Genomic DNA, 25,878 nt, shown 5'->3' on the forward strand with positions numbered 1-25,878 from the left:
TTGAAACATGTATTCTTTAAAGAGTTATTTTATTTTTAATGGAAAGTGAGATATGTAGAGAAGAGGAGAGACAGAAAGGAAGATCCTCCAGCCAGTGATTCACTCCCCAGAAGGCCACAACGGCTGGAGCTGAGCCATTCCAAAGCCAGGAGACCAGAGTCTCTTCCTGGTCTCCCACACGGGTGCAGGGTCCCAAGGCTTTGGGCCGTCGTTGACTGCTTTCCCAGGCCACAAGCAGGGAGCTGGATGGGAAGCAAGGCTGCCGGGATTAGAACCGGTGCCCACATGGGATCTCTGTGTGAACTAAACAAACACTTTAGCCACCAGGCTATGAAACATATTTTTAAACTGCACTTTCTTTCTAGAAGATAGATTTTCTTAAAGTGTTGTAATGCCAGCTCATTTTTAAAGAAACTTGGGAATTGGCTGCTGTTTGCCTTCCTAATACACAGAAGTCTGTCATAAAAAGCTGATCTTTTCCTTTGTGTATTTTCAACCATGTGTCTGTATTTTGTACACATAGTCCACTTCCTAACCTATAGGGAGCTTGTGTGATGAAATGAATAGTGGCTAACAGCTCTGGTTTGGACTTTTCTAATATGTCACATAAGTCATGTTGAGCTTGTTGCTTCTCGTTTTGTTCTGTGTAGCAAGCAGTAATAGTTGTGGGTAATAACGATCATTGTAATAGATGCCATTTTTGAATGCTTGTTTGCTAGGTAGCTTGCTGAAGTCTGCTCATGACTTTTCTCCTCTAAGCCCCACAGTAGCCCAGTACGTTTAGGTGTTATGTGTTGGTATTATTCTCATGTAGAGGTGAGACTTAATAAGCACATGAATAACTGATAAATGTGTATACACACAGCTTGTTTATGATCACTCTCCCAGTAAATGATTTAGCTGGTATTCGAACCCAAGGACTGTATCATACCCCAGAGCTCTTGGCTGCCGTACAATACTGGCTCCTTGTCGCTGCATCAGACAAGACAGAGAATAGTAATTTTTAGTCACATGGGCCACTTGCATAACATGACAGACTATGTTAGGAAAGAGAAGAAAAGAATACACATCCATTTTTCCACACTAGAGATCGGTCCCCATTTATCATGCACCTCTTGCATTCCAGGAACTGAGCACAGCTCTTCAACGGCAAAGTCCACCATCCACTTAGTTACTCAGTGCTTTCTCTTGCATTTTATACAGCCTTTGTGTAGGTGTATGTTTCAGGTGTTTAAGGAAGTTTTATACTGTGATGTGTAATATTACAAAGTATTTTCCACAAATAGGAAGAAGTCATTTCTCATTAACACTTCCCATTAAACCTTAATAGAAGTTCCATGACAGGTAACCAAACAGTATGGCCTTCCTCTGATTTTCCCCATCCTCTTGGTCAAGATTCTTGCACGGTTTGTAGAAGCTGCTCATAGGGTCCCATGGGATTTAGCACGTTGATGGTGTTCTGTGTATGGAGCCTGTCTTTAAGCTGTCGAGTGAAATGTCAACACAGCTGGTAGTTCTTCTCTCTTCCATGCTGTGTCTTCTCCAAACCCTGAGTACCTGACTCTTCAATTAGCCTTGAAACAAGTGGTCATTCTTCTTTATTGGTGGGATTTTATCATCACAACCTCATAGCTCCACAGGTATGGTTTCCCTACTGGAATCCAAAATGCAGTCTTGAATTCCTTACAGGGCCCTATGTGCAATGTGTGATCTCATATAAGCAGCTTGAATGTGGACTTATTTTATTAATCATTGATAGTGTAAATCTGGTATAGCATATTCTCTAAAACACATTTTTCAAGTCTACAATGTATTATACCCAGAACAAATTTCTGGTATTAATGATGAGAAAATGAATAGAATAGAAGCATGAGAAACATACTTAGAACTGTTTTCCTAAGAAGCATCCTGTGGCTCTATCATTATTGAAAATAAATACTTAAAGCTCACTGGACCAACTCTGTTGAAGGAGAATTAAGAATGAAATTTCTTTATAAAAGATGTAACTGCCATGCGATCACTAAATTTCTGAGCTTATAGACAGCCTCACACCTGCATGCATACATCTGCTACCTAGAAAACTGAATAGCAGACAGCCTGCCCTGCAGCCACCAACAGTCAGCAAACCATCAGTGGGAACTTTCTAGCATGTTCATCAATGTCCTGGCTAATTGAGATTATGTGAAGTTAGAGTCTTCGAAAAGCAGTGAACTAATTGAATCTTAAGAAGAGGTTGACTTTCTTGACATTTAATTATACAGTGTTAGCGCCATGCAATACAATTTTGGCTCAGAATCTACTGGATTACTAAGTTCCCTTGCATTAATAACACCATCAACCTTACTTATAGCTTGATTTTTAGCATCCAGAATGTAGTTAATAAATGCCTACTGTATAATACAGGGAAGATCATTGTGGGGCCATTAAGAAAAGTAGATAGATATCTGTCTTTTAATTTTGTAGAGCTTGAAATTATAAATTATCGTTAAAAATTAAACATATGGAATTTTGATTTGGAAATTGTAAAAATAAGGGGTCAGTGTTGTGGTGCAGCAGTTAAGCTATCATTTGTACCACCAGCATCTCATGAGAGTGCCAGCTCAGCTTGAGTTTTAATTGCCACACTTCCAATCTAGATTCATGCTCCATTTTCCTACCTGGGAAAGTGGTAGAGAATGGTCCAATCCCCGCATGGGAGATCTAAGCGGGGTTCATGGGTCATTGCATCGGCATGGCCCAACCTTGTCCTTGTTTGGTGAGTGAAGCAGCATACCTACGCCCCTCTCTGTATTTATCCCTCTCTGTCCTTGTAGCTCTGCCTTCCAAATAAATAATGAAATATTTAAAACTTGTGAAATAAGCCTAGTGTATTTTTTTCTTTGCTTATTATATAGTGAAATAATAAATATCTTATAGAGCCACATGGAAAAGATTTGAAGTGACTAATCCCTGCTTTAAGAATACAGTTGGGGCCCGGTGCGATAGTGTAGTGGTTAAAAAAGTCCTCGCCTTGAACTCACTGGGATCCCATATGGTCACTGGTTCTTATCCCGGTAGCCTTGCTTCCCATCCAGCTTCCTGCCTGGCCTGGGATAGCAATCGAGGACGGCCCAAGGCCTTGAAACCCTGCACCCACGTGGGAGACCTGGAAAAGCTCCTGGCTCCTGGCTTCAGATTGGCTCAGCTTCGGCCGTTGTGGTCACTTGGGGAGTGAATCAGCGGACAGAAGATCTTCCTCTCTGTCTCTCCTCCTCTCTGTATATCTGCCTTTCCAATAAAAATACATAAAAATTCTTTCAAAAAAAAAGAATACAATTGAAAGAGATAAAGGAGTGTAAGTGTTTAAACATCTAAAAGATTAATTTTGCATTAAAAGCAAACACGGAAATCAGTTATAAATTCAACTCTTGTGGGAATACAGTTCTGGCAGAGGCAATCTCACATGGGAATATGCATGGCTCCCCCAGGCCCAAGGCAACAACAGGTGCCATACAGGGATACAGATGGAGAGTCTGACTCTCCTTGGTTTGAGAATCCAAGGGCTGAGTGGTGGTGGGGGGTGCGGATAGGAGCTGTGACTCCCTAGGAATTCTGGGGTCTGGTGTAAGTATCCCCAGGGTGGAGAATCCTGGAGGATTCCTGGGGTGTGCACTTTGATGCTCCCCATCTTCTCTGTTTCTAGAAATCAGTCATCCCTGTCCCTTCCCTTAGACTCCTGTCACATCAACTTTGATTATTAATTCTACTACTCATTTTCATAGCTGCTGTTCTATCAGCTATGCCTGCAGTGTTGACATTTTCTATTTAGGGTTGTCATGTAGTCTATTCTTATAGAGCCCTTGGCACACTTGTGTCTTTGGACTTGCTCCCGAGTATGACATTTGCTAGTCAAATCTAACATTCTTTGAATTATTCATTATTTATGACCTGGTCTTCCTGTCTTGTGTCTTCATTGCCATGAGGAGCTAATGGCATTTTAAAACGCTTATGTATTTTTGATTATTTGAAAAGAAAAAAAGAGAGGGAGAGGAACCACTGGAACCAGGCCAGGGTGATCCCAGGAGCCGGAAATCCATCTAAGTCTCCTGGGTGAGTGGCAGGCGTTCAAGTACTTAAGCCATCACTTGCTGCCTCCCAGGTTTCCTGGTAGTAATAATGTATACCAGAAAGGAGGTGAAACTTGGTTCCAGACACTCCAATATGCACACATCCCAAGTGTAGCTTAACCAGCTGTATTACAATGCATGCCTCACTAATGGCATTTTTAAAGGAAGATTTTCTTAGTATTTAGTTTAAGATAGGTTCATATAGCCAATTTGAATTCTGAGTGGGTCAGATTTCTTCTTGTCATGCTCATATTCAGACCCTTTAGCATTTTCCTTTAAATATACTCTTATTTTCCCAAAATTATAATCATGGTTTTCCCTTCCTTTAAAAGCTTACAGGAGAGTAGAATATGTGTGCGTGTGTGTGTGTGTGGTATATGTGAAGAAGTGTGTGTGTGTTTATGCAGTTGCTTACAATCTAAAGAAATTCACATGATGTCCTTATCTACTTCCCAAACGCCTCCCCAGGACCTTCTCAACACAGACACTTGTACACACACATGCATGTACAAGGTGGAATCAACATTATGGATGAATATACTCCATATTCTTCATGTATTCTGGTCTTGGATGAAACAGAAATTGAGCAGACTCCAAATTCCAAAGCAAATATATCCCCTATTAGATCTTTAAGATGTGTTACTGAGGGAAGTGATGTCATCTCAAATCCCAGTATTACTTCCCACAAACCTCAGTCACCTGAGTGTGGAATTGATGGGCTAGCAGCTCTTGCTTGATTCTTAAATGCAACTTTTGTGAGCACATGCCAAGGGCGTGTTAGCTATGCCTGTATTTTGCCTCTGTCTATTTTTTTCTGAAGATTTCTATTTTTTCATAGTGTCTTTCACTCAAATATACCACAAAACCTACTTAGGAAGTTTCTTGAATCGTGTGTGTGTTGTCTCTGAGAAGCAGTCACTCTACTTGATGACGTGGGCTCCTTTTTGATAGGATCAATTTGGGTGGAGAGAAGAAGACAAAAACCACGTAGAAGTGTCTTTTATAGTGATGAGACACGGGAGGTGGACATTGCAGTGTCCCTTTGTGAATTTAACTGTAGAAACGTGTACAACCAGGGCTTGTGTATTTGTGTGTGCATGTGAGGCTGGCAAGTCATGAACATTTGTATTCTAAGAAGTGTCTTGCTGTAAAAGAAGTTGATCAAACAGCACAAGAGTTTTCAAGAACTCATGGAGAAGAATTTACCTTTAGTAGGAGGGAAAAATAATCCCTCAGAGAAGGAATCAGGTAGATGGTCTGGCAGGAAGGAGGAAGTTTGGGTTGGTGGTATCAAGATGATAATCCAGGGGGTATGGTTTGTTTTCTTTGGTTTTTCACTGACATTGAGACAAAATCAGGTACTGCTAAGGCAGAAAGAGAGACTTCTCTTTTGGGAGTTCTCTTTTGAGAAATGGAAGGTACTGGTGAATAATATTGGGGTCTGATAAGTTTATTGGGAATATAGTTCATTTATCAGCATCTGGACATGTGTGGTTGGAAAGCAACTATTTAAAGTAACATCAGCCTGCTCCTTGGGTGATTTAGTTTTTCTTCTTCAGTTGTTTTCATCCACAGCTGCTCAGGTCCAGAAAAGACAGATCATTGGGCTGATCCAGGCCTGGGGTTTACAAGGAATAGAAGAGAAGCAAATGAGATGATGTCATTTGTAATGATTGTAATGATGGCCTGAGGATTCAAATTTGGACAGACTCATCAAGAAATACTTTTAAATCCTTATTATATAAAATTTTTTTCATATTAAGTGCTCAGGCTTAAAATCATATCATTTGTGTTGGAATCCTAGTTCTGATGTGTACGATGTGACTTTGAGCAGGGCGTCTTGGCACCATCTACCTTAGTTCCCTTCATCTGTGAAATGGGGATAGTATTGTTTCCTTAAAGCATAGAATTGTAATTTGGAGAGAAGTTATACCAGATGGTTTAGAACAGATCTTGCACATATTGAGGATTCTGCTCATAGGCTGTTAGCATGATTAATTATTATACAAGTTAGCCTAATGGTGGAGCCTGTGTGACTCCACCAAAACTCATGTTGGCAGTTTAACTCCGCTGTGAGGTGTTGCTAAGACCATAGCATTTGGAGGCAGTGCCCTTGAGAGCTCATTAAGGCTGGATGAAGCTGTAAGGACAGGGCCCTAATTCAGCAGGATGTGGCTTTGTAAGAGGAGGAGGCACCTGAGCCATTCAACTTTGACTGGGCAGGGTGATGTCATATTCCACCTTAGAGTGCCCATGAGCAAGAACCTCACCAAATGTTATGGCCCAATTTTGAACAGTTTTAGTCTGCATTCATGAGCCAGGGCAGCTGAGTTACAACCTAATACAACAAGTATATTTTCTTCTACTTTTCTTCCTCTCGTTGTCTCATTTCTGAGTCATACCTACAAATCTTTTCCTTGCATTTGTATTCTTAATATTTAGTTAATTTCTTTTGTTATTAGTTGTGTGAAAGACTGAGAGAGGAAAGACACTGGGAGAGAGAGCTGTCACCTGTCACTTACAGCTGCTGGGGTTGGGCCAGGTAGAAGCCAGGAGCTGGGAGCTCAGTCAAGGCCTTGCGCTTGGATGGCAGACACACAACAACTTGAGCCATACGCTGCTGTGCTTCAGGGTGCATATTGGCAGGAAGTTGGAACCAAGCGTGGATCTGGGACTTGAACTTCAGTGCTCGGATGCATTTTATGAATGTTCCAAGCAGCATGTAACCTACTTGATCTCACACCCACCTTTGTACTTTTAATTACTTCACTTACCTTTAGCTTTTTCTCTCATATGCTTTTGTATTTTTAACTGGAATGGAATAAGAAAAAGCAAATTTCACTAAATCCCATTCTAGGCATATCATTGGTTGGATGATAATGTGTAAGTCTGTCCAAGAATCAGTTTTGTCAGGGCACCTTTTAAGCTTCTATTAAATGTTCCTGAACAAAAACATAAGGCTACCGTAATGGGGATAAATGGATTTAGAACATATCCCCAAAGCAACTTGCAAAGTAGTTGTACCTTGCTATTAGTCTGTTTTGTTAGACATTAGACATTGTTGTGACAACAGCATTTTTGTATTTTATTTGTGAATATATAACCTTGTGCTTTAGTATCTTGACTTGCCAGAGAGCTTTCCCATGAATGATCATATGTGGAGAGATATATTAGTTTATTATCCTTATTTGTTTAGTACTTTATTGAAGTTAATAAAATGGAGGGCCAGTATGTTATCCCATCTGGGACACTAGCGAATGAAGGGGCACATTTAGTAATTATATCAGAACACTGATTTATATCTCCTAGATACAATCTGGATAATCCAGCAATGTCCCAGATAGTAAAGGGTGGTTTTTAAAATAGGTAAAATCTTCACTCTCATACATATATAAAAAGAACATGTGTCACACATATTTCTTGTAAATCATTAATAAGTAACTAGGAAGAAGTTAAATGGCCCTCTAGAAGTAAACCAAGTACCACATTTTTGCAGTCAGCAAAGGGATGTGACGTGCCAAGCTGAACAAGTTGTCTGTACCCACAAGACAATAATCAGTTGCGTATCTGTGGCCCAGAACTCTTTTCAATACCATCAGATTTCTGCAGGTTGCAGATTTTAAGATAGCTCGAAAAAACTTTAAGCTGTAAGGGTCACACTTTGATTTTTTTTACCCTGCATCAAAGACCATCACAATTTTTTCAATGCAGGCAAAAAAGAGATGGATAGGTTCCCAGTCACGAGTACGTGGGACACATTCTCACTGTTGTTTACTTTGTGAAATTTTGGACTTAGCTCTTATTTGTTATCTTGTTGGATTTTTCACTTTTCATTTCATTTTTTGCCAGACCCCTGTGTCTGTAGCTTTTTTCCAGAAAGGATTTTCAATGAACCAGAGCATAATTTCATTTTATCAAGCTACTCAGTTTTAAGCCTTGGTCCCTCTTTATATCTGAGATTAGTGGGCAACTAAGCGGTTGTAATTTGAGGGGGTGGGGCAGTGCTACTGCTTTTATTCTGCTTCAGTTGCCACACTCAGAGAACTGGAAGCGTTCTGGCAAGAGGAGCTGAGCAATCTGCAACTGTTCAAATACTCCCGGCCTTTAGGTTCATTTTGGATTTTGCTTTAACTCCAACTCCCCATCTCCATCGTAAACACAAGCACACATGCACACACAACTAACTGCATCAACTACTTTTTAAAAAGAGTGCTGTTGGGTAAGCTGCTATTACAGTCTTCCAACCAGAGGCTGTGTTTATTTTCAACGTTGGCAGTTCTGCCTAATGAATCAACCGGTACTGAATCCACAACGGGAGATGCAATTTCCCTCCCTCCATCTGTTTGCCAAATGTGCGTCTTCTCTCTGCTCCCCATTTGCAGTGCTTTTGCTCAACAGAGCCATAAAAAAAATATATGTGTTCACCTTGAAGCCTTGGTCTTTTCCCTACTGGGTAGTGGTATTTCGTCCTTGTGGTTCCATGTGGCTTGTGTGAGGTGAAGCACCACATCTATGATTCTAGAGAAAGCATTTCAGGATAAAATCCCACTCTGCACTGCTGATAGCTGCAGTTGCTGGAGTCTTGGTTTGTGCTTTCTGATGAGTATTCTCTCTGTGGACAATAGTGTTGCCTTGGAGATTCAAATTTATTGTGAGTGGCAACAAGAGGTTACCTCAATCTTAGTAGCCTGATTGTCAATGCATGATGAATTACTGGAATTACACTGCGTTTCAGCAAATGCTTCCTTAATTCTCCTGGGTGCTGAGGAGGAAATTGTTGCTGAGATTCTGCATTTTTGTCAAGCTCTGAGCTATACCATGAATAGTCCAAGTTCAGGTCAAATAACTGATTCTTCCTCCATGCTCTTTGGGGCAATTCAGATAGTAGAAAATTACAATGATTTTATTGGTGCTGAGTGGCAGGCTACCGTTGTCTCTGCACTTGAGTTAAGAAGCAGGGCAGAGAATGGTGTTGTGGCACAGTGGGTTGAGCTATTACCATGAGCACTGAATTCCATATCAGAGCCCCACTTGTGTCCCAGGTGATCTGCTTCTGATCCAGTTCCCCACCCACTTAGTTGGGTCTGGCATCCTGTGGGAGACACAGATGGAGTTTCTGCTTGCTGGCATTGACCTAGTGTGCTTTGTCTGTTGTTGACATCTGGGAAGTGAACCAGCTTTTAGGAAAATCCCTTTCTCATTCTGGCAATCTACTTTTCAAATAAGTAGAATAAATCTTACAACAAAAATAAAAAGAACTACTGAATAAGAGCCAGACAACTTTCCAACTGTTTTAGAGGCAAGTCTTCACGTTGTAGGTTTATAATTTTGATTGTGGTTTAGAAATTTCTAGAACAGTTTATGTGAAAATAGTGATTGTTTCTTTTGCAATGACATAGCCTACTTTTTGATATGAAATATGGGCTTAATATTTTTCATTTGATCTCATGAATATTTTCATATCATTCTTTCTTGCATACTGTACTGCTTTCTTAGCTTACCAATCAGTTTTTCAAGAACCAAGTGTCATCTGAAGAGTCTTTTGAGTGCTATTAAAGGTTATTACTCTATTTTGACCTAGATAAGAGATGCTAAGCTACTTTATAATACAAGGCTATGAACCTTTGGAGATGTGAACTGTCACCATATATGTGCACACAGATGCAGAAATACACAATGAAGAACTGAACATAAGCACTCCATTTATCTGGATTGTTTCCCAAAGAGTTCCAGCTCATGTATGAATTAGTTTTGACATTTGTACAAAGAAGAAAGATCATGGGGAAAATCGTTCAAGTTACACAGGTTATTACAAATGAGTAGAGATGGAAGCTGACAAGTGAGGGTGAAGTCAACAGGACAAGAGAGAGGACATCACTAAGGAAAGTGGGGCGTCCAGGGACTCAGGAAAATGGAACGAACACACTTGCACTGAGGAAGTAGAGACCCCCGCCGAAGAGGGGGGTTTTGTTCAAAGTTAAAACTGTTAACTTCTCTGTTTTTCTTTTTTTAAATTTGCTTGAAATTTCTAATGTGTAGAAATTCTTTTTTTTTTAAAGATTTATTTTTATTATTTTTTATTGGAAAGGCAGATATACAGAGAGGAGAGACAGAGAGGAAGATCTTCCGTCCGATGATTCACTCCCCAAGTGAGCTCAACGGGCCGATACTATGCCGATCCGAAGCCAGGAGCCTCTTCCGGGTCTCCCACGCGGGTGCAGGTTCCCAAAGCTTTGGGCCGTCCTCGACTGCTTTCCCGGGCCACAGGCAGGGAGCTGGAAGGGAAGCGGAGCTGCCGGGATTAGAACCGGCGCCCATATGGGATCCCGGGCGTGCTAGGCGAGGACTTAACCACTTGCGCCACCGCGCCGGGCCCTTTTTTTTTTTTTAAAGATTTATTTTTATTATTTTTTATTGGAAAGGCGGATATACAGAGAGGAGAGACAGAGAGGAAGAAGAAATTCTTCATATCACTTCTGCTGTCATGGGATTTGTACTGATTCTAATGGATATTTTCTTAACAGAGTAGAACAATTATGGAACTTAACTGATCTGGTCACAAAGCTGTCACACTTTGTAATCAAGGCTTTAATTCTTAGATGCAGTTCTTTCTGAAATGGGTATGATAAAACCTTTTCGTAAGAAAATTGTTCACCTAAAATTTGTTATTGATGTTTCACATATTAAGTGATAATTGGACATTGGGGTTCTTAGTGATTATATCATGTGATAATTTTTTATTTAAATGTTTGGAAAAAAACATTTCTACTTAGCTTTTTTGCTGTGTGCCTACATTATGTGTATAAGGCATTATTTCTGTTTAAAGCTTTATCTTTTTCTCCTAGCCATCAAACACAGACGACCTGTTGGGATCATCCTAAAATGACTGAGCTCTTTCAATCACTCGGTGAGTATTGTTTTAATTAAAGAATGAACTTAAATAACAAAGACCTTTGTGAGTTTTTGTTTGTTTTTAAAGAAAGGTATTGACATTGTGTCACAACAGGTTAAACTGCCACTTACAGGTACCAGCTTCACATGTGGGCACAAATTCAAGTCCTAGGTTTCTTCATTTGTGATCCAGCTCAATGCTGATGCACCCAAGAAAGCAGTGGAAGATGGCCTACATTCTTGGTCCCCTGCCACATGGGTAGAAGGCCCAACAGGCATTGTGGCCATTTGGAGAGTGAATCAGCGGGTGAAAAATGTCTCTCAGAAGGTGCCTCTGCTTCTCTCAGTAACTCTGCATTTCATATAACTAAATAAGTGTTTAAAATATATTGATTACAAAGGTAGAGAGAGAAAGTTTGAGTGCACAGGTGTGCAAGAAAGATAGCAGCATTGATCTCCACCTGCTGGATCACTCCCCAAAGGCTTGCAAATATTCAGGGCTGGACCATTCTGTAGTCAGAAGCCAGAAACTCCATCTGGGTCTCATGGGTGGTAGGAACCCAAGCACTTGGATCATCACCTGCTGCCTGCTAGCCCAATTAGCAAGAAGCTACAATGGCAGTCTGGAGTAGATGTGACTTGTACCTCATAAGGGATGCAGGCATTCCACGTGCTGAATTAACCACTGGGCCACAAGGCCAGCCTGCAGAACTCTATTTTAGAATTAAAACTAATCACCAGATTTTGTTACATCACATGCTATGTTGAAAGAATCATGTCCTTAACATTAAAACATAGTTGAATTTCCAAAGGAAATACAATAATTTTTTTTTGATCTGCTAATGACTTCTAAAGTGTAAAAATTCTTCATGGAAGTCTTAATCAATACTGCTCGTCTTCTTAATAAAATGTGTGGTTTGAAATACCCTAAACCAGAATTGTAATTGTAAATTTTACTTGCCTCATGTTGATTCATGGAAAGCTAAGGGGCTACAGGAGGAGACTGTTAGAAAGTGGCACAGAAAACCAGGGCACCAAATGTTGGGAGAGTGGCATGGAAACAGAAAAAATGGAACAAACTCAGCCAAACAGAATTTATTTGAGACAAATTCCAAGAAGCTGCCAGCTGCAGAGTCACAGGTGGAGTGGCCATGTGGCAGAGGCCCATTTCATCAGTAGGCTGGATTTTTTATTGTTTGGATCCTAGGGGTGTTACTAGAGGTGGAGAAATTCTAAGATAATGCAGGAGTAGGTGGGGACTGTGCCCACTTTTTGCAGACATTTCACCCTTGATGGGTGTTGCTCCCTGGGCTCAAGTAAATTCAGAGACTGGGCTAGGGGTGTTTAGGCTGGTCTTTTGAAGTACAGTGTAAGAGACTGTGGTCAGAGCTTGTCTGTTTACTATCTTGAGGGCGAAAGGGGCAAACTTGTGTTCTTGCTCTCTACAGCGCCCTAAGGACTGCTCTCCTGTGCTCATTTCAACAATGGGATGCCCCTTTTATCTCTTTCATTATTAGAGTTCTACTTGAGCTTTCATTTGGGTGGATGAAAATGCCACAAAAATTGAGCAAACGCCACAAAAATTGAGCAAACATGAGAAAAAAAACCGAGTCACTTTAATTTGTAAAATCAGGGAGCAAATCTTGATAATTTCTGAATATTCTTATTCCAAGTCTTTGGTATTCTGCCTTTTGGTTCAAAGACAGAAATTGTGGCATCCATTGTTTTCAATGATTAAACATTGATTATAAGAGTACTTTACTCGGACCTTAAAAGGGCAGAGACAATCAGTATACCCTGATGGACAGAGAATAGAAATTAGTCCAGCCTTAAGAGTACTGAGACAGACAACATGGTTTGAAAGAAAGCTGATTATCCTTAGAGAACTGACCTGGAGGAGAATGCCCCTCTGCCTATTGTTTATCAGTCTGTAACAATAGGTATTTTTCCTTTATATCTTATATGATACTGCCCTGCCATAAGCTCATGACCAACATTCCTATAACAAAATACAGGTTAGTGAGGCAAAAGCATAACAGATTTATATCATCAACATTTTATGTGATTTAGGAGCAGTTATTAGTCAACCTTTTAGCATTACCCAGGAGGAATGACTTATAAAAGAAAAAGCTTTATTCTTTGGAAGTTTATAGTCCAAGATTGTGCAGTGGCGTTAATCTGGCAGGCTGTGATAATGATAGAATATGTGTGGAGGGAGGAGGATAAGGCTGACAGGGAAGCAGAGATAGAAGCTCGGCAAGTTCATCTTAACCAACCAACCTCACGGAAGTGTTCCCAGAGAGCAAATGCCCATTGAGCTAAAAACTTCCCACTGGTTCCAACTCTAGATGCCATAATTTGGTTGTTTCAAATCTCCACCCTTTGTTCACTGACCATTATTAACAAGGCTCAAGAGGCAAACCTTCAGTAGGTAGGCCTTTGGAGGATAGTCAACCCTTGCACAATCTTAGTCATAATAGGAGATAACACAATCTTAATAGGAGTTTCAGAATTTAAATCCCAAAGACTTCAGTAAAATGGGTCTTCTAAACTTCAATGCAGACTAAACAACTGTGTAGAAATGCAATTGGACTAAATAGTTTTATCTAATGATGATAGATTAAGTCAAGAAATGGAGCAAGGGCTGTCCAGATTGTTCTTGACCTCTCCTTGTGGCATTTTTTTCCTTCAGGTATAAGGCAGAACATGACTAATTTGAAGTTCTTTGAGGGAGAAAGGAATAGGTTTCTTGGCTTAAGAAGAATTCTGTTTTCTCTCTCCTGCATTGGGAAAGGAGGAGTCAGATATTTGTAATTCACTTTTAGGAGGGAAGGACAGGCAGGAGACTATAAGATGGGAGAGATTGGAAGGCTTTACTTCTGGGGCTCTTCCAACTCTCTTCAACTCAACCCGCCAAAATGATGTACTTTGGAGTAGCATGTTTGGAGCCATGATGTTTTAAAACATGCTTCTTACATAATTTTCTGTTCAGCCCTGCTTTGAAATATACCTCAAAATGGTGTCACTTTTCATGAAGTTATTTTCTCAAATACATTTTGTGGGATTTATTAGGAAAGGAGTTTTATTGTGGACAGAAATGTTTTTCCATTATCTGATGCAAGCAAAAACATTGTTGGCATTCAATCTAAGTTTCATACTATGCCTGTGCTTGAATTGTTCTCTTTTCTATTTCAGCTGACCTGAATAATGTACGTTTCTCTGCCTACCGTACAGCAATCAAAATCCGAAGGCTACAGAAAGCCCTGTGCTGTGAGTTGTACTCTCAGTTAATCATTGTGTTCTCTGGATTTTTTATTATGACAAAGATAAATGAAGAAGGTGATAGCACTCATAGTTATTCTGGTTTTTGGTACACTTGACTCAAGGATTTGACTGTGTTTCTATTATAGCATTATTATTTGTCCCATCATGCACTAGTGGGGCCAGTGAACATGTTGTCTTCATTCAGTTGCAGAACAACATTTGCCAAAATACAGGTGCAATATCAAAAGTGTTTTCAAAACTATGCTGCCACCTAGTCTGAAAAAATTGTCATGCAAGCAAAGTCATTACCCTTAGAGAGTCTTAAGGCTCTAAATCATTTGACACTAGGTGGTCATGCAATAAAGAAATGATGAAAAGTCAGCTTCTTGATCCAAACTTGAATTTGTATTTTGACAAATTAGAGACAAGTTTGTTTTCATTTAAATATATCTTAAGATAGTATTACCTATGAGTTTTTCCCTATGAAGAATATTGTGGTAGTCTATAATTGATGTTTTATTAAAAGGTTATTGTCTGCCCTACCCTCAAATAGCCTAGAATTACATCAAAATATGAATACTTAGAGTACCTACTAAGGGTTTTCTATTTTTGGTTGTAGTTTAGTTGGCTGTGTCTATTTTCAGAACATTCAGGCCTTGTCAAATAATTAATATAGAACATGATTTGTGAGATAAAGAAATCAGAAAAAAAATCCGTATATTCTTAGTTCTACCTTTTGTTTCTAGTTGTTATGTGTCTAAACAGTTCAATGAATTTTGAGAGTTAGCCTTAAATAAATGAGTTTGGAAAACCTATTCCTTAAAAGTCAGTTGAAATTAGCAACAAATTTTCACATGATTGTATGAAAAGAATTGGAGAAAAAGAAATGTAAAAGTATTTAGAGAAAATAAAGTAATGCAGCCCCTTAACATTAGAGAAACTGGGACCAGTATTGTGGCAAAGTGAGTTAGTCACCTCTTGTGACACTGGCATTCGATATCAAAACATCAGTTGCAGTCCCAGCTTCTCTGCTTCGGTTCTAGCTCCCTGCTAATCTGCCTGGGAAGGGCCCAGAAGGTGGCCCAAGTAGTTGGACCCCTGCAACCCTTTTGGGAGACTAGGATCGAATTCTTTACTCCTGGCTTCAGCTTGGTCGAGCCCCTGCTGCTGTAAACAATTGTGTAGTGAAATAGCACATGAAATATCTCCCCTTTCTCTATCCCTTCCTATCTCACAACCTTGCAAACAAATATATAACATTTTAACAACAAAATAAGAAAAAGTTAAACTCTGTGGAAGCAAAATCTAGTGGGATATGAAACACCTGCAGATAAAGCAATGGAAGAATGAGATAAAATATGTGGAACCTCCCAGACAGTTGGTAGGTTGTGACAGTCACACTGAATAGCTTCATGTTTTCAGCTCAGACTGTGCAAGCCCACACACACTGGCTGGTGATCTGTAGGTTGAGCAGGAACAGAATAGGAAGTGAATTGTATTCACACAAAAGGGAAGTGCATTCTGCTCAGTACTGTGTGATGACACATGTTTTCAGAGAGGCTTAGCTGCACGTCCTGTAGCCAGTTGACAGTGCTGGAAGGTCTCTTCAGGCCTGATGAGCTACAAAGTGAGGACAAATGACTCAACCACAAAATCTCCATTGACAGGCAACTGCTTTGTGTCGTGAACACAGCCCCAGTTTTTAGTAATACTTCTGGGTGAATAAACAAATGAATACAATGATGTTTTCTTTTGACCCCTAAAGCAAAAACTCCCTCCTTCAGCTCATTCCCTTAAACCTGAGAAGGGCAGCTGAGAGAGTCCTGGAGTGTTTAAAGGAAATTTGGTAGTATACCATGAGCAGTGTCATCTGGTGGGAGATTCTGAACATTTAAAGGAATCTTCTGTGAATCAACTGGCCGCAACTTTTCACTGTGCCCAGTGCCCTCCAGCCTGCGGCCTGTGTGCCCCCTGCAAGGATCACCTGTTTATGATTAATCTGTTTCTTCCTCTCCCATCCTTTCTGTTTGCCTTCAGTGCTCTAACCCTTCCTCTGAGTGGCCTGTAACCCTTTATTTCTCCCAGGCATTGTTAAAAATTTACCTCCTTTGGAAACATTTACAAGCTAATGCCACCTGCCTCCAATTTTTCCAGTACTTTATGGTCACCTATATGGCAGTTTCTCACCTGAGTTCCTTATGCTTGCGTGAGAGTGTGATCTTGGGGAGCTGGCCCATCTCTCCTTGGGACTACTCTAGGTCAGGGGCAGCTCCCATTCTGTGTAAATCCCTGCCCAGAGCTAATGAGAGGGCTCACATCATGCTATGCCTGCAATCATTGACTGTTGAGCTTCAGGATTATGCCCGGGGAACAACAGAAAGAGACCTGGTTCCCACACCCACAGATCTCAAATTCAGAGAGCATTCCCTGCACACACAGCATTCCTGCTGACTGCTTTTCAAGACAGTGGTCCTGGCCTGACCCCCCTCTCCATCCACCTGCCGCACTGTGCTCTCTTCAGTTCTGCAGGAGAATGCATGGTTCTTCCCTGTTTCTCAGGCCTGAGCTGCTGTTGTCAGCTCATCCTGATTCCCCATCTTATCAAACCAGTTCCTTCCTTAACTGGTACCTGCCATCACATCTGGCTTGTGCACTAAGGGGAGCAATTTCAATGTTCCACTTATTTATTGTTTTTTTTTAATCTGTTTCTCCAAATGAACGGAGCTTTTGCAGTAGGTGTTCCTCTGTGCTTTAGGGCCACATAGAGTATATCTCTTAGGACAGAAGGAGTGATTGGTTTGACTTTGCAGGACATGTGGAATACTTCAGAAGACATGTACAGTGAGTTTATACAAGTGTGTTTAATAAAAAAAAGTGTTTAATTTTTGCATATTCATAAAAATGATGTCACAGGGACAAAAATAAATGAGCTAACAACCAAATACAGTGTGACCAAATCTCAGGACTATAGAATAGAATTTTAGGAAAGCCAACTGGCAGAAACACATTTTCATTCCCACTTATGTATCATTCAAAATCTGTAGAATTAAATGTTGAATTAGATAAAGACATTTGCAAACCTGCAAAGGCTGAAAACTAAATACATTATTTCGGGGTTATGCTTTGTAAAGGAAAGGGAGCATGATTAAGGAGGATCCAAGGCTTCCAAGATACCAGGACATTCCAAAATATTCATGGAAAATGGAATTGGTAATCTTATTTTTGTATAGCAGAGTTTGAAAGTAATGCATCATGTTTTCATACTACACATATCAGTGATACTTTTTGAGAAATTCATTGTATGCATGGAATCATAAGTTCTTTTGAAAGTAAGTAAACATTTAATTGGATTTTCCACAAACTTTTGAAGTGCCCTCATTGATAGCATTCTACCTCTTTGCTTCTATGATGGAATAAAGGGTATTTCTTCTATCTTTTTCTTTATATATTATGAATAGGTACACACACACTTACACAATACCTTTTGTGCTCCTATTTAAAAGTTTTTTATTATAGGCAATAGCAGCGAGCTAAGGAAAGAACTGTCAGGAGGGAGGAGGTCTCTCTATCATGAAGAAGGCTGCTTTCCTGCAGTGCTTGGCCTGCTTGTTACATGGTCAGAGGCTCATGGCTATTAATCAGAGAGGAAGAACAGGAGATATATGTATAAGCATGAGAGGTATGGTGGATGAAGTACTGGAATCCAAATGGTTGGATGGATATCCAGAAATCTCCTTAAAGTCTAGTAAGGTCATCTCTTTCCTGAAACCTTCTCTGGATTTGTTTTCAAGTTTTTTGCCTTTCTCAGGCTCTCTCTGTGTTGTATTTAATGTTTGGGTATTTTTTCTTTTTGATAGAAGGAATAAGGTAACTGTTTTCTGTTTTGTGGAGTTTGGAAATGGGGCAGGAGGTGAGGGTGCTTTAGGTAGTATGTAAGACAGCTTGAGAAACAGAAGAAAGGGGGGAAGTCAATATTTTGGGGAACAGATGATCAAGGTTGGGCTGACTTGAGGTAGTAGAAGGGAAAAGACCATCCAATTCCTAACATTGTTTTCTGGAAAACTAAAAACTGGAGATTTAGTAGAGGGTAAATTGTGAAGCATGGGAAAAAGATGGCATTGGGCTCTGTTAAGATTTCCAAGCTGGATATCTGCTTCAGAAAGATGAAAAACCTTTATGTGGAACACATTAAAGTAGGAGTTTCCAAAGGAAAATAGATGACTTTAGTAGGGAACAGAGCAGTAGGAAGATGTACCACGTATTTAGGCAGGAAATCAGAAGTAGAAAACAGAATCTGAAATCAACCAGAAAATTAATAATGGTGAAGGAGGGAATGAACCATGAAAGCTGGCCTGGCAAATACGTTCACTGCCTGCAACCCTGGCACCCCATGTTGGAACCAGGGCATGTCCCAGCTGTTCTACTTTCAGCCCAGCTCCTTGCTAATGACCTGGGGAAAGTAGTGCAAGGTGACCACTCACATGGAAGACCTTTATGAAGTATCCAGCTCCTTGTGATTGTCTGGCTAGTGAACTAGCCGATAGAAGATATGACCCGCAGTGCCGCATCCCCTATGGATGCTGGGTTAATTCCCAGTTGCTGCACTTCCTATCCAGCTCCCTGCTAATACGTTACATCAGCAAAGTGAAAGGTGGTCCAATTGCGTGAATCACAACACCCGTAATGGGAGACCTGGGTAAAGCTCCTGACTCCTGGCTTTCATCTGTCCATTCCATACTTTTGGGGAGTAGATCAGCAGCTGGAATGAGGCTTCTGCCTCACAGAGTACAAAGGCTACATAGGCAAGCTGGCTATTTGGAAAGCAGAGAGGGCAGCTGCTAAGGAGACTCACACTCGCAGCTGGAGACCTGGAGATGAGCCCCAGAAGCCCGAGACCAGGAGCTGAGCAAGTTTGTTCTTTCAGCACAGAAACCTGAGATCAGTTCCCATTTAGTCCCCTGTGTCTCCTTTGTGCAATTAAAGACGTACTCAGAAAGCTGGTTGGAAGGCAGTTCTGCTTATTTGTTTCATTTACCACATGACAGAGGTGTCATCAGTCTCCCTTTGAAAAGCAAAAAATCATAATTTCCTGTGATTTAAATGTCACATCTTTAAAGGCACCTACATGTGACACGCTGCAGAAAGATGTGTTCTTGGCTTAGGCACTAAGGCAAAGTGTCAGAATAACTTTTTGAAAGCTGAAGACATGGCAGTCTGAGGGATGTGCCCAAGTGCTGTCACAGCTGCAGAGTATGTAACAAGAGAGACTTTTCTGAAAGAAATGCACAAACAACCCGATCCAGGAAATGCTCTATTGTCACTTTGTGCCATGTGGGGATCCAATAGCAGTGCTGTGTTGCTGGCATAATTAGTGTTGGAATTCAGGAAATTCAGAGTGTTTTTGGCACTGTTTGAATCTATTGCTTTGTATCTCTGGGGAATTGTAGTTCTGTAACTGTCCTTTAATTAAGCACTTCTGTTCTGTCAGGCACTCTGAAGAAAGAATTTGAATTGCTTTCTAGAGGTTTATAATTGAAAACAAAGGATAGTCCCGAGAAATGGGATAAAAATGACAATGAAAGTTCCAGATGGTTCTTAGTTTTCTTCTAACATCCTCTCTAACTCATGTAAAGTTTATCAAGTTAGCTTTATTGTTAGCTGAAGTTACTGATGATGTATGTGACATCTGAAGAATATGGTTTGGCCTGCTATTTAGACTTGGGTATTTTATGTTTGTCTCTTAAAAAAAAAAAAAGAAAAGAAAAACCTCTTCCTGATGTTTTGTCTTAGAAATCGTTTTATAATGATAAACATTTTGATCATTAAAATTTTAAGAAGCTCTTCAATTTTAGGTAACTTGAAAAGTAAGTACTTCTGTAGGGTTTAAGCAGTTAGCATGGAATCATTTCATTCTCTCTTTAACAGTTCAAAACTTGTGATTATCCAGTGGTTAAACATAGACAAATATTAAAGATGTTATTTGCCCATTTGGGTTAGTGGTCAAAATGTCAAGAAATTTTTGAGAGAAGAGTTCTGTATCAAGGAGGAAACAGTTACATATGTGTGCATGTATGTATTTTTAAAGTTCCACTGAGATTTATTTAATGTTGAAGACTTAAATGCGAAGATTAAAAAAGTATTTGACAAAACAAAATTTTCGCGAACATATCTTGAGCTAATATATAAATTATATATATATATTCTCTAATGATCCCTATCCATTCGTTTAGGTTTGTTTAGCTCTCTACATATTCAGATCCATAGCAGTTTGAAAGTCAGCTTTGGTTCTCTGCTTTTAGTTAGATAATGAATGAATCAAAGTTGATATTAAAAAATACACTTTCCTTTTTTATCTGAAGTCTTCCTGGTTTCCTTCAAGGCAGTGACTGTTCCGTGAGCTCTGCCTAGCCTTCCCACCCTAACCACATGCCACAGTCTTCCAGACGCTTAGGTGTCCTGCAGTTCTCCGTGTTTCCTGCAGACCCCTGGACTTCGAGGAATTCTTACCTTTACAAAAGCAGTTGTGCCCTCTTGGAGTTCATTCCTTGCTGCACGTGCTTTCTGTTGTGTCTGACTGTTCTTCAAGGCCCATTGCAAATCCTCAACCTCCCAGGGAAGTTGTCCTTTTTCTGTCCTTTCACTCCAGTAGCAATAGTCGTCATAGAGATTTCCATGTCTTTCATGGCTCCTTCACTCCCCCTCTTACTGAAATTATCAACACCTTTTGAAGAGCCAGGATTTTGTGCATATCCTGCATGTCCTCTAGATATTCTAGATAAGAAATTTGAAGAGGAGAGCAAATACATCAAGTACAAGAGATATGAGGTTTGTCTTGTGCAACTCTTGTAATCCTCCTTAGATACATGTTACCTATAGTTAAGGATGTCATGGGAGGTAAAATAGGATGCAGCCAGCTTATGCACAACTTATCATTCAGGCTTGACTCAGCAGTCAAGAACTGCTATTTTTCGACAAAATCTGTTTTTTGCCAACTGAGCATCTCCAGTGAATTGTGTATGACACAGTTGCACATGTCCGAAGACTATTGAAACATGATCAGTTTGGCAATGATAGAGAGAATGAATGTAGGGCAGTGAACAGATTGTTTTTGGAAATACAGTGAAAGGGGCGATGTAGTACTTGAGAAGTCCCAACCATTTAGAGTGAACTTAGGGATTTATGTCTTTTATATTCATTTTACAGAATTATTTATTTATTTGAAAGCCAGAGCTGCATACAGAGAAGGATAAACCGAAAGAGAAAGGTCTTTGATTTACTGGTTCATTTCCAAAGTGGCCACATCAACCGAGCTAAGGCAGAGTAAAGACAGACACTTCATCTGGGTCTCTCATGTGGGTTGCCTGGGCTTAAAAAGCACTGGGCTGTCTTCCACTGCTTTTCCCAGACTGTTAGCAGGGAAGTGAATCAGAAGTGGAGCAGGTGATCCAGAAACATACACCCAAATACAATGCCAAACTGTCCCCTGTATTCGTTTAAACAAATGAATTAAGTAAATGTGTTTATGTAATTGTTGAGTTATGTAAAAGGTGGAGCAGCGGAGAGGAAAAGAGAACTGTCGTCTGCTGATTCACTCTCTCAGATAACCTCAACAGTTAGGTATATGCCTGGCCCGTGGGCCACATGAGCGACAGGAACCCAGTACTGGCACTGTCGTCTGCTGCCTCCAGATGCCTGAGTAGGGAGCTGGATCAGAAGTGTTAAGCAGCTGAGACTTGAATCAGGCACTCCGACATGGTGTGCAGGTGCCCTAAGCAGGGTCTTAACCCACTGTGTCATATTCGCAACTTGATCTGTTTTAAGGAAGCAGGAGCCTACAGAGGGGAAAGTTGGATGAAAAAGTAGGAACAACTGTTAAAAGAGTAGAAAAGGAAAGAAGATTAGAGGGGGAAAAAATTGCAGATTGCAGATCATGAAAATGTGGTTCAAGAGATTAAAAGTGTAAGAATGGAAATGCTATTTATTTCTTGAAAACACAAAATTAGCTTTTCATACAGGATAGAGTCTTAAAGTGAAAGAACCAATTTAGGTCCTTAAGAGCTTTTGTTTCTGTTGCTATGTGCCATAATGACTGTGCATAATCCTTTTTCTTACCTGATTAGTGGATCTCTTAGAGTTGAATACAACAAATGAAGTTTTCAAACAACACAAGCTGAACCAAAATGATCAGCTCCTGAGTGTTCCAGATGTCATCAACTGTCTGACAACAACATATGACGGACTTGAACAAATGCATAAGGATCTGGTCAATGTCCCACTCTGTGTGGATATGTGCCTCAACTGGCTGCTCAATGTATATGACACGTAAGTTTGCACTTGCCCATTACATTCTTTGAATGCAGTATGTTGAATACCATTTTTTAAAAAACATTTTTGAATGAATTTTTGAAAAGTTCACTGAAAATGCTTTTTTCTGGTGAAATTATTGGTATTCGTTGTTGGAAGCTAAACGACTTTCCAAGTCATTGCACTGATAACAAATATTAGAAAACATATATTTTAAGATTTTCCTCTAATTTATAAAGACTGCCAACTTTGTCATATTTTTTATGATTGGAGCTGGGGGAACCTGACATAGATAAGTATGATTTCCGTTTTGTTCTGGAACTTACTTTGGTAGTTTTTGAAAGAAAAATATTGTGTTTATTAATATCATTTGAATAAAAATGAGCTTCTGATAAACTGCTCTGTTACCTTTGTGTGACAGTTTAAGACTGATGAATGGAAACAAGAGGGATTGCACTTGTCTGTATGTCACCTTTGTTTACTACCATGGTGGTATTTGTGCACCTAGAGTTCTAAATAATCTATGATGTAGTTTAACTTGGTGGTCACCATCACATAAAGTCAGTGTTAACTTCTGGCCAAACCCACTTTCCATTAATTTGGCCCTTTTGAATGCCAGCATCAATTCTAGGGAGGCATGCTGTGTGCTGACATTTCAGAAACATTAGGAATTATTCACTCATCTGGTAGGGGGCTAAAGTATGCAAAGATGAAAGAGAAAATTGGAAGGCATTATTTTTTCTCTCTCAGACCTTAAAAGTTATTTTCTCTAATTAGATGGTATGATAATTTGTGTTTAGTAGCCCTTTCTTTGGTTTAGAAAGAAAAAAAAAATAATCATCGCTACATGCACACTTGTTTAGCAGCTGATTGATTCCATATAAGATGAGTTTGGTGATAATGATAGCTTTAGGGAAGATTTAGCTAAAATTTTGTTTACTTGTTTCATTAGAAAGTGCTTTTGTCTGCTACCATTCACACATATTTCTTTTTAATGATCAAGTAGCCATTGTGAGCTTGAAGAGGCAAGAAACCCTCTGGAGGGTAAATCTTAGCTTCTGTGATCGGAGTCAGATTGACTTTGTCCCTGTCTGATTTCTTTTAATGCTTGCTTTTAATCGAGAGTTTAGAGTCTCTCAAGGTAAAACTGACCGTTAGTATTGATCTATCATTCATTTGCTCTTTAATTTTTTGAATCCTCAAAAGATACATTTTCTATATTAAACTCACTGATGAAAGATAAGTTTTCACTGCCAACTCTATGACTTTACTCCCTCAGATACATTGCTATAATTGTGCAGGGGCTTCTTGGAATCCTGTGAAACACTTCAGAGGAGCACATCTGGACCCACAGTTTAAAGAGAATTTGAAGAAGTAAAATGGCTTTTATTTCGCGTCATCCGAGGAGGCACTGACGTTTGGGGTTAGTTTTTGTCTTCAGATGAAGGCAAAAGCAGGTTGATGTGGAGCTGCCATCACAAAGAATAGAGTGACAGATCGGGTGGCTTCAGCAGTAGCATTCCTGCCACTTCCCCAGGCTGGGAACCTAGGATCAAGGTAGAAAGGGTTCTCTTTGAAGACCTCGGCCTCTGCCTTGTGGATGCCACCTCTTCGTGTGTTCCTCCTAGTAGTTCTATCTGTGTGCCTCTCGCCTCTTCCCAAAAAGACGCAATTTATTTTGGATGAGGGCCTGTTCTGAGGACCTCATCCTAACCTGATTGTATCTGTAAAGAACCTGTTTCCATACTGAGAATTAGGACTTGAGTATCTGGATTTAGGATGAAATAGTTCATCCCATGACACACACATGTTGTTTTCAGTAGAGAGCCCAATGGAAAGAGTGCCACTAGGCTGGGGAGCAGCGGTGTGTGAAACATCATGATTCTGTCTAGGCAGTTGCATGTTGGGGTAGCTGTATTTTTCCATCAATATGTAGGAATGCATGGGAAATGCTACATGAACGCAGTATGTCATATTTAGAAATACAGTATCTTGGACTGTCTTATTTTCCATTATAAAAGGGAAAAGTATTGGCAAGACTTATTTCCCTTCCATGTTAAAGAAATGTCAGAGCAATGGCCATTCAGCCCAGGTTTCTGACTTGGAAAGCAGAAGCATGTGTTAGCCAAAGAAAATTTTAAAATTACACTTACGTTGGTAATTTCACAGGGCCAGAGTTGATTCTATGTTTCTCCAATAACCAAGACTTACTCATTTACCCAACACTTACTAACTCTTTCCAAACAACAGCTCTTCTAATTCGTCCTGGAGTCTTAACTCTCTCCAGGGTGTCAGGACATGAGGAACTCTGAGGAAGTCTGTGAGTCGGATAAACAGCGCCTCTTCAAACTACTGTGATGGTCCTTTATCAGTCATGAAGTTTTGTTGTCTTTCTTTGTGTAATGTAGTGCACCTGGGACTCACATTTTTAGCATTAACTTGAAATAGTCATAGAAGCACATAGAACATCATAGAGTTCTTGATTTAGGACTTCAGAGATCTTCCATTCTGCCTTGTTTTAAACTTACCAACTAAATGACCTGTCCAGTGGGATGAGACCATTTACATAGTCAGATATTAAAATTTGTGGTAGTTAAAACATTAATGTTCAGATTTTTTTAATCACCATTCAGTTTTTCTTGACACATTATCTTATTTTGGGAAAATAGTGTCTTAGGAAATAAGCAAACTGTGTCTTTAAAGTTTTAGCATGTATCAAGCTTCTGAATTTTGTAAAGAAATTTCCATTCTCATCTGTTGTGGATGCTAAGAATTCATATTTTTGGTTCTGATCTCTATGTGAATTTATAGTCACTGAATTTTGGCATCTCAATTTATGATTTGAAAAATTGAGATAAGAACATCTTCTCTGTTTAAGCACATAAAAGGTTATTGCAAAGGGCAAATGAACTAATACATGTAAAAGCACTTTATAAACTGTTAATATTGGTTTCATTTGTGAAACTCAGGCATTTTTCATCTTCCAAGCTAAAAAGTCATCATTTCATAATCTTCCATCTACATTTAGTGAACATCAAGTGTTTAAATCATCACTTAAAGCAATATTATGAGATACTTAGTTTAACTTCACTTGCTTCAATGATTCTTTTTTCCCACTACTTGTGGGTGGGTATAATTTTGTATGGTGCATATCTTTCCAGTGAAACTGATTTCAGGAGTTGTTTGTGAGAACAATTAGGAAGCCAAATATCTTTAGCCCTTGCTAAGTGTCCCTAGGATATTAGACATTCTCCAAGTGGGGACTTCTACTTGTCATACCCTTAAAGTCCAATTTTTGACTGTCACCTTTATT

General features: G+C 39.7%; 1 protein-coding gene across 10 annotated transcripts in view; it reads left to right on the forward strand.

Annotated features, from left to right (window-relative positions):
• UTRN (utrophin) overlaps positions 1 to 25,878 on the forward strand; it is a 491,247-nt gene that overhangs the window by 406,784 nt on the left and 58,585 nt on the right. For all 10 annotated transcript variants that reach the window (XM_040965592.1, XM_040965598.1, XM_040965593.1 and 7 more), the window contains 3 exons: positions 10,952 to 11,013; positions 14,193 to 14,267; positions 22,382 to 22,583. In XM_040965592.1, coding sequence (XP_040821526.1) covers positions 10,952 to 11,013; positions 14,193 to 14,267; positions 22,382 to 22,583 — 339 coding nt within the window. The remainder of the gene's footprint in view (positions 1 to 10,951; positions 11,014 to 14,192; positions 14,268 to 22,381; positions 22,584 to 25,878) is intronic.

The sequence above is a fragment of the Ochotona curzoniae genome, unplaced genomic scaffold (assembly GCF_017591425.1).
Source record: "Ochotona curzoniae isolate NIBS_2020 unplaced genomic scaffold, NIBS_Ocur_1.0 scaffold_3890, whole genome shotgun sequence".
Taxonomy (NCBI): domain Eukaryota; kingdom Metazoa; phylum Chordata; class Mammalia; order Lagomorpha; family Ochotonidae; genus Ochotona; species Ochotona curzoniae.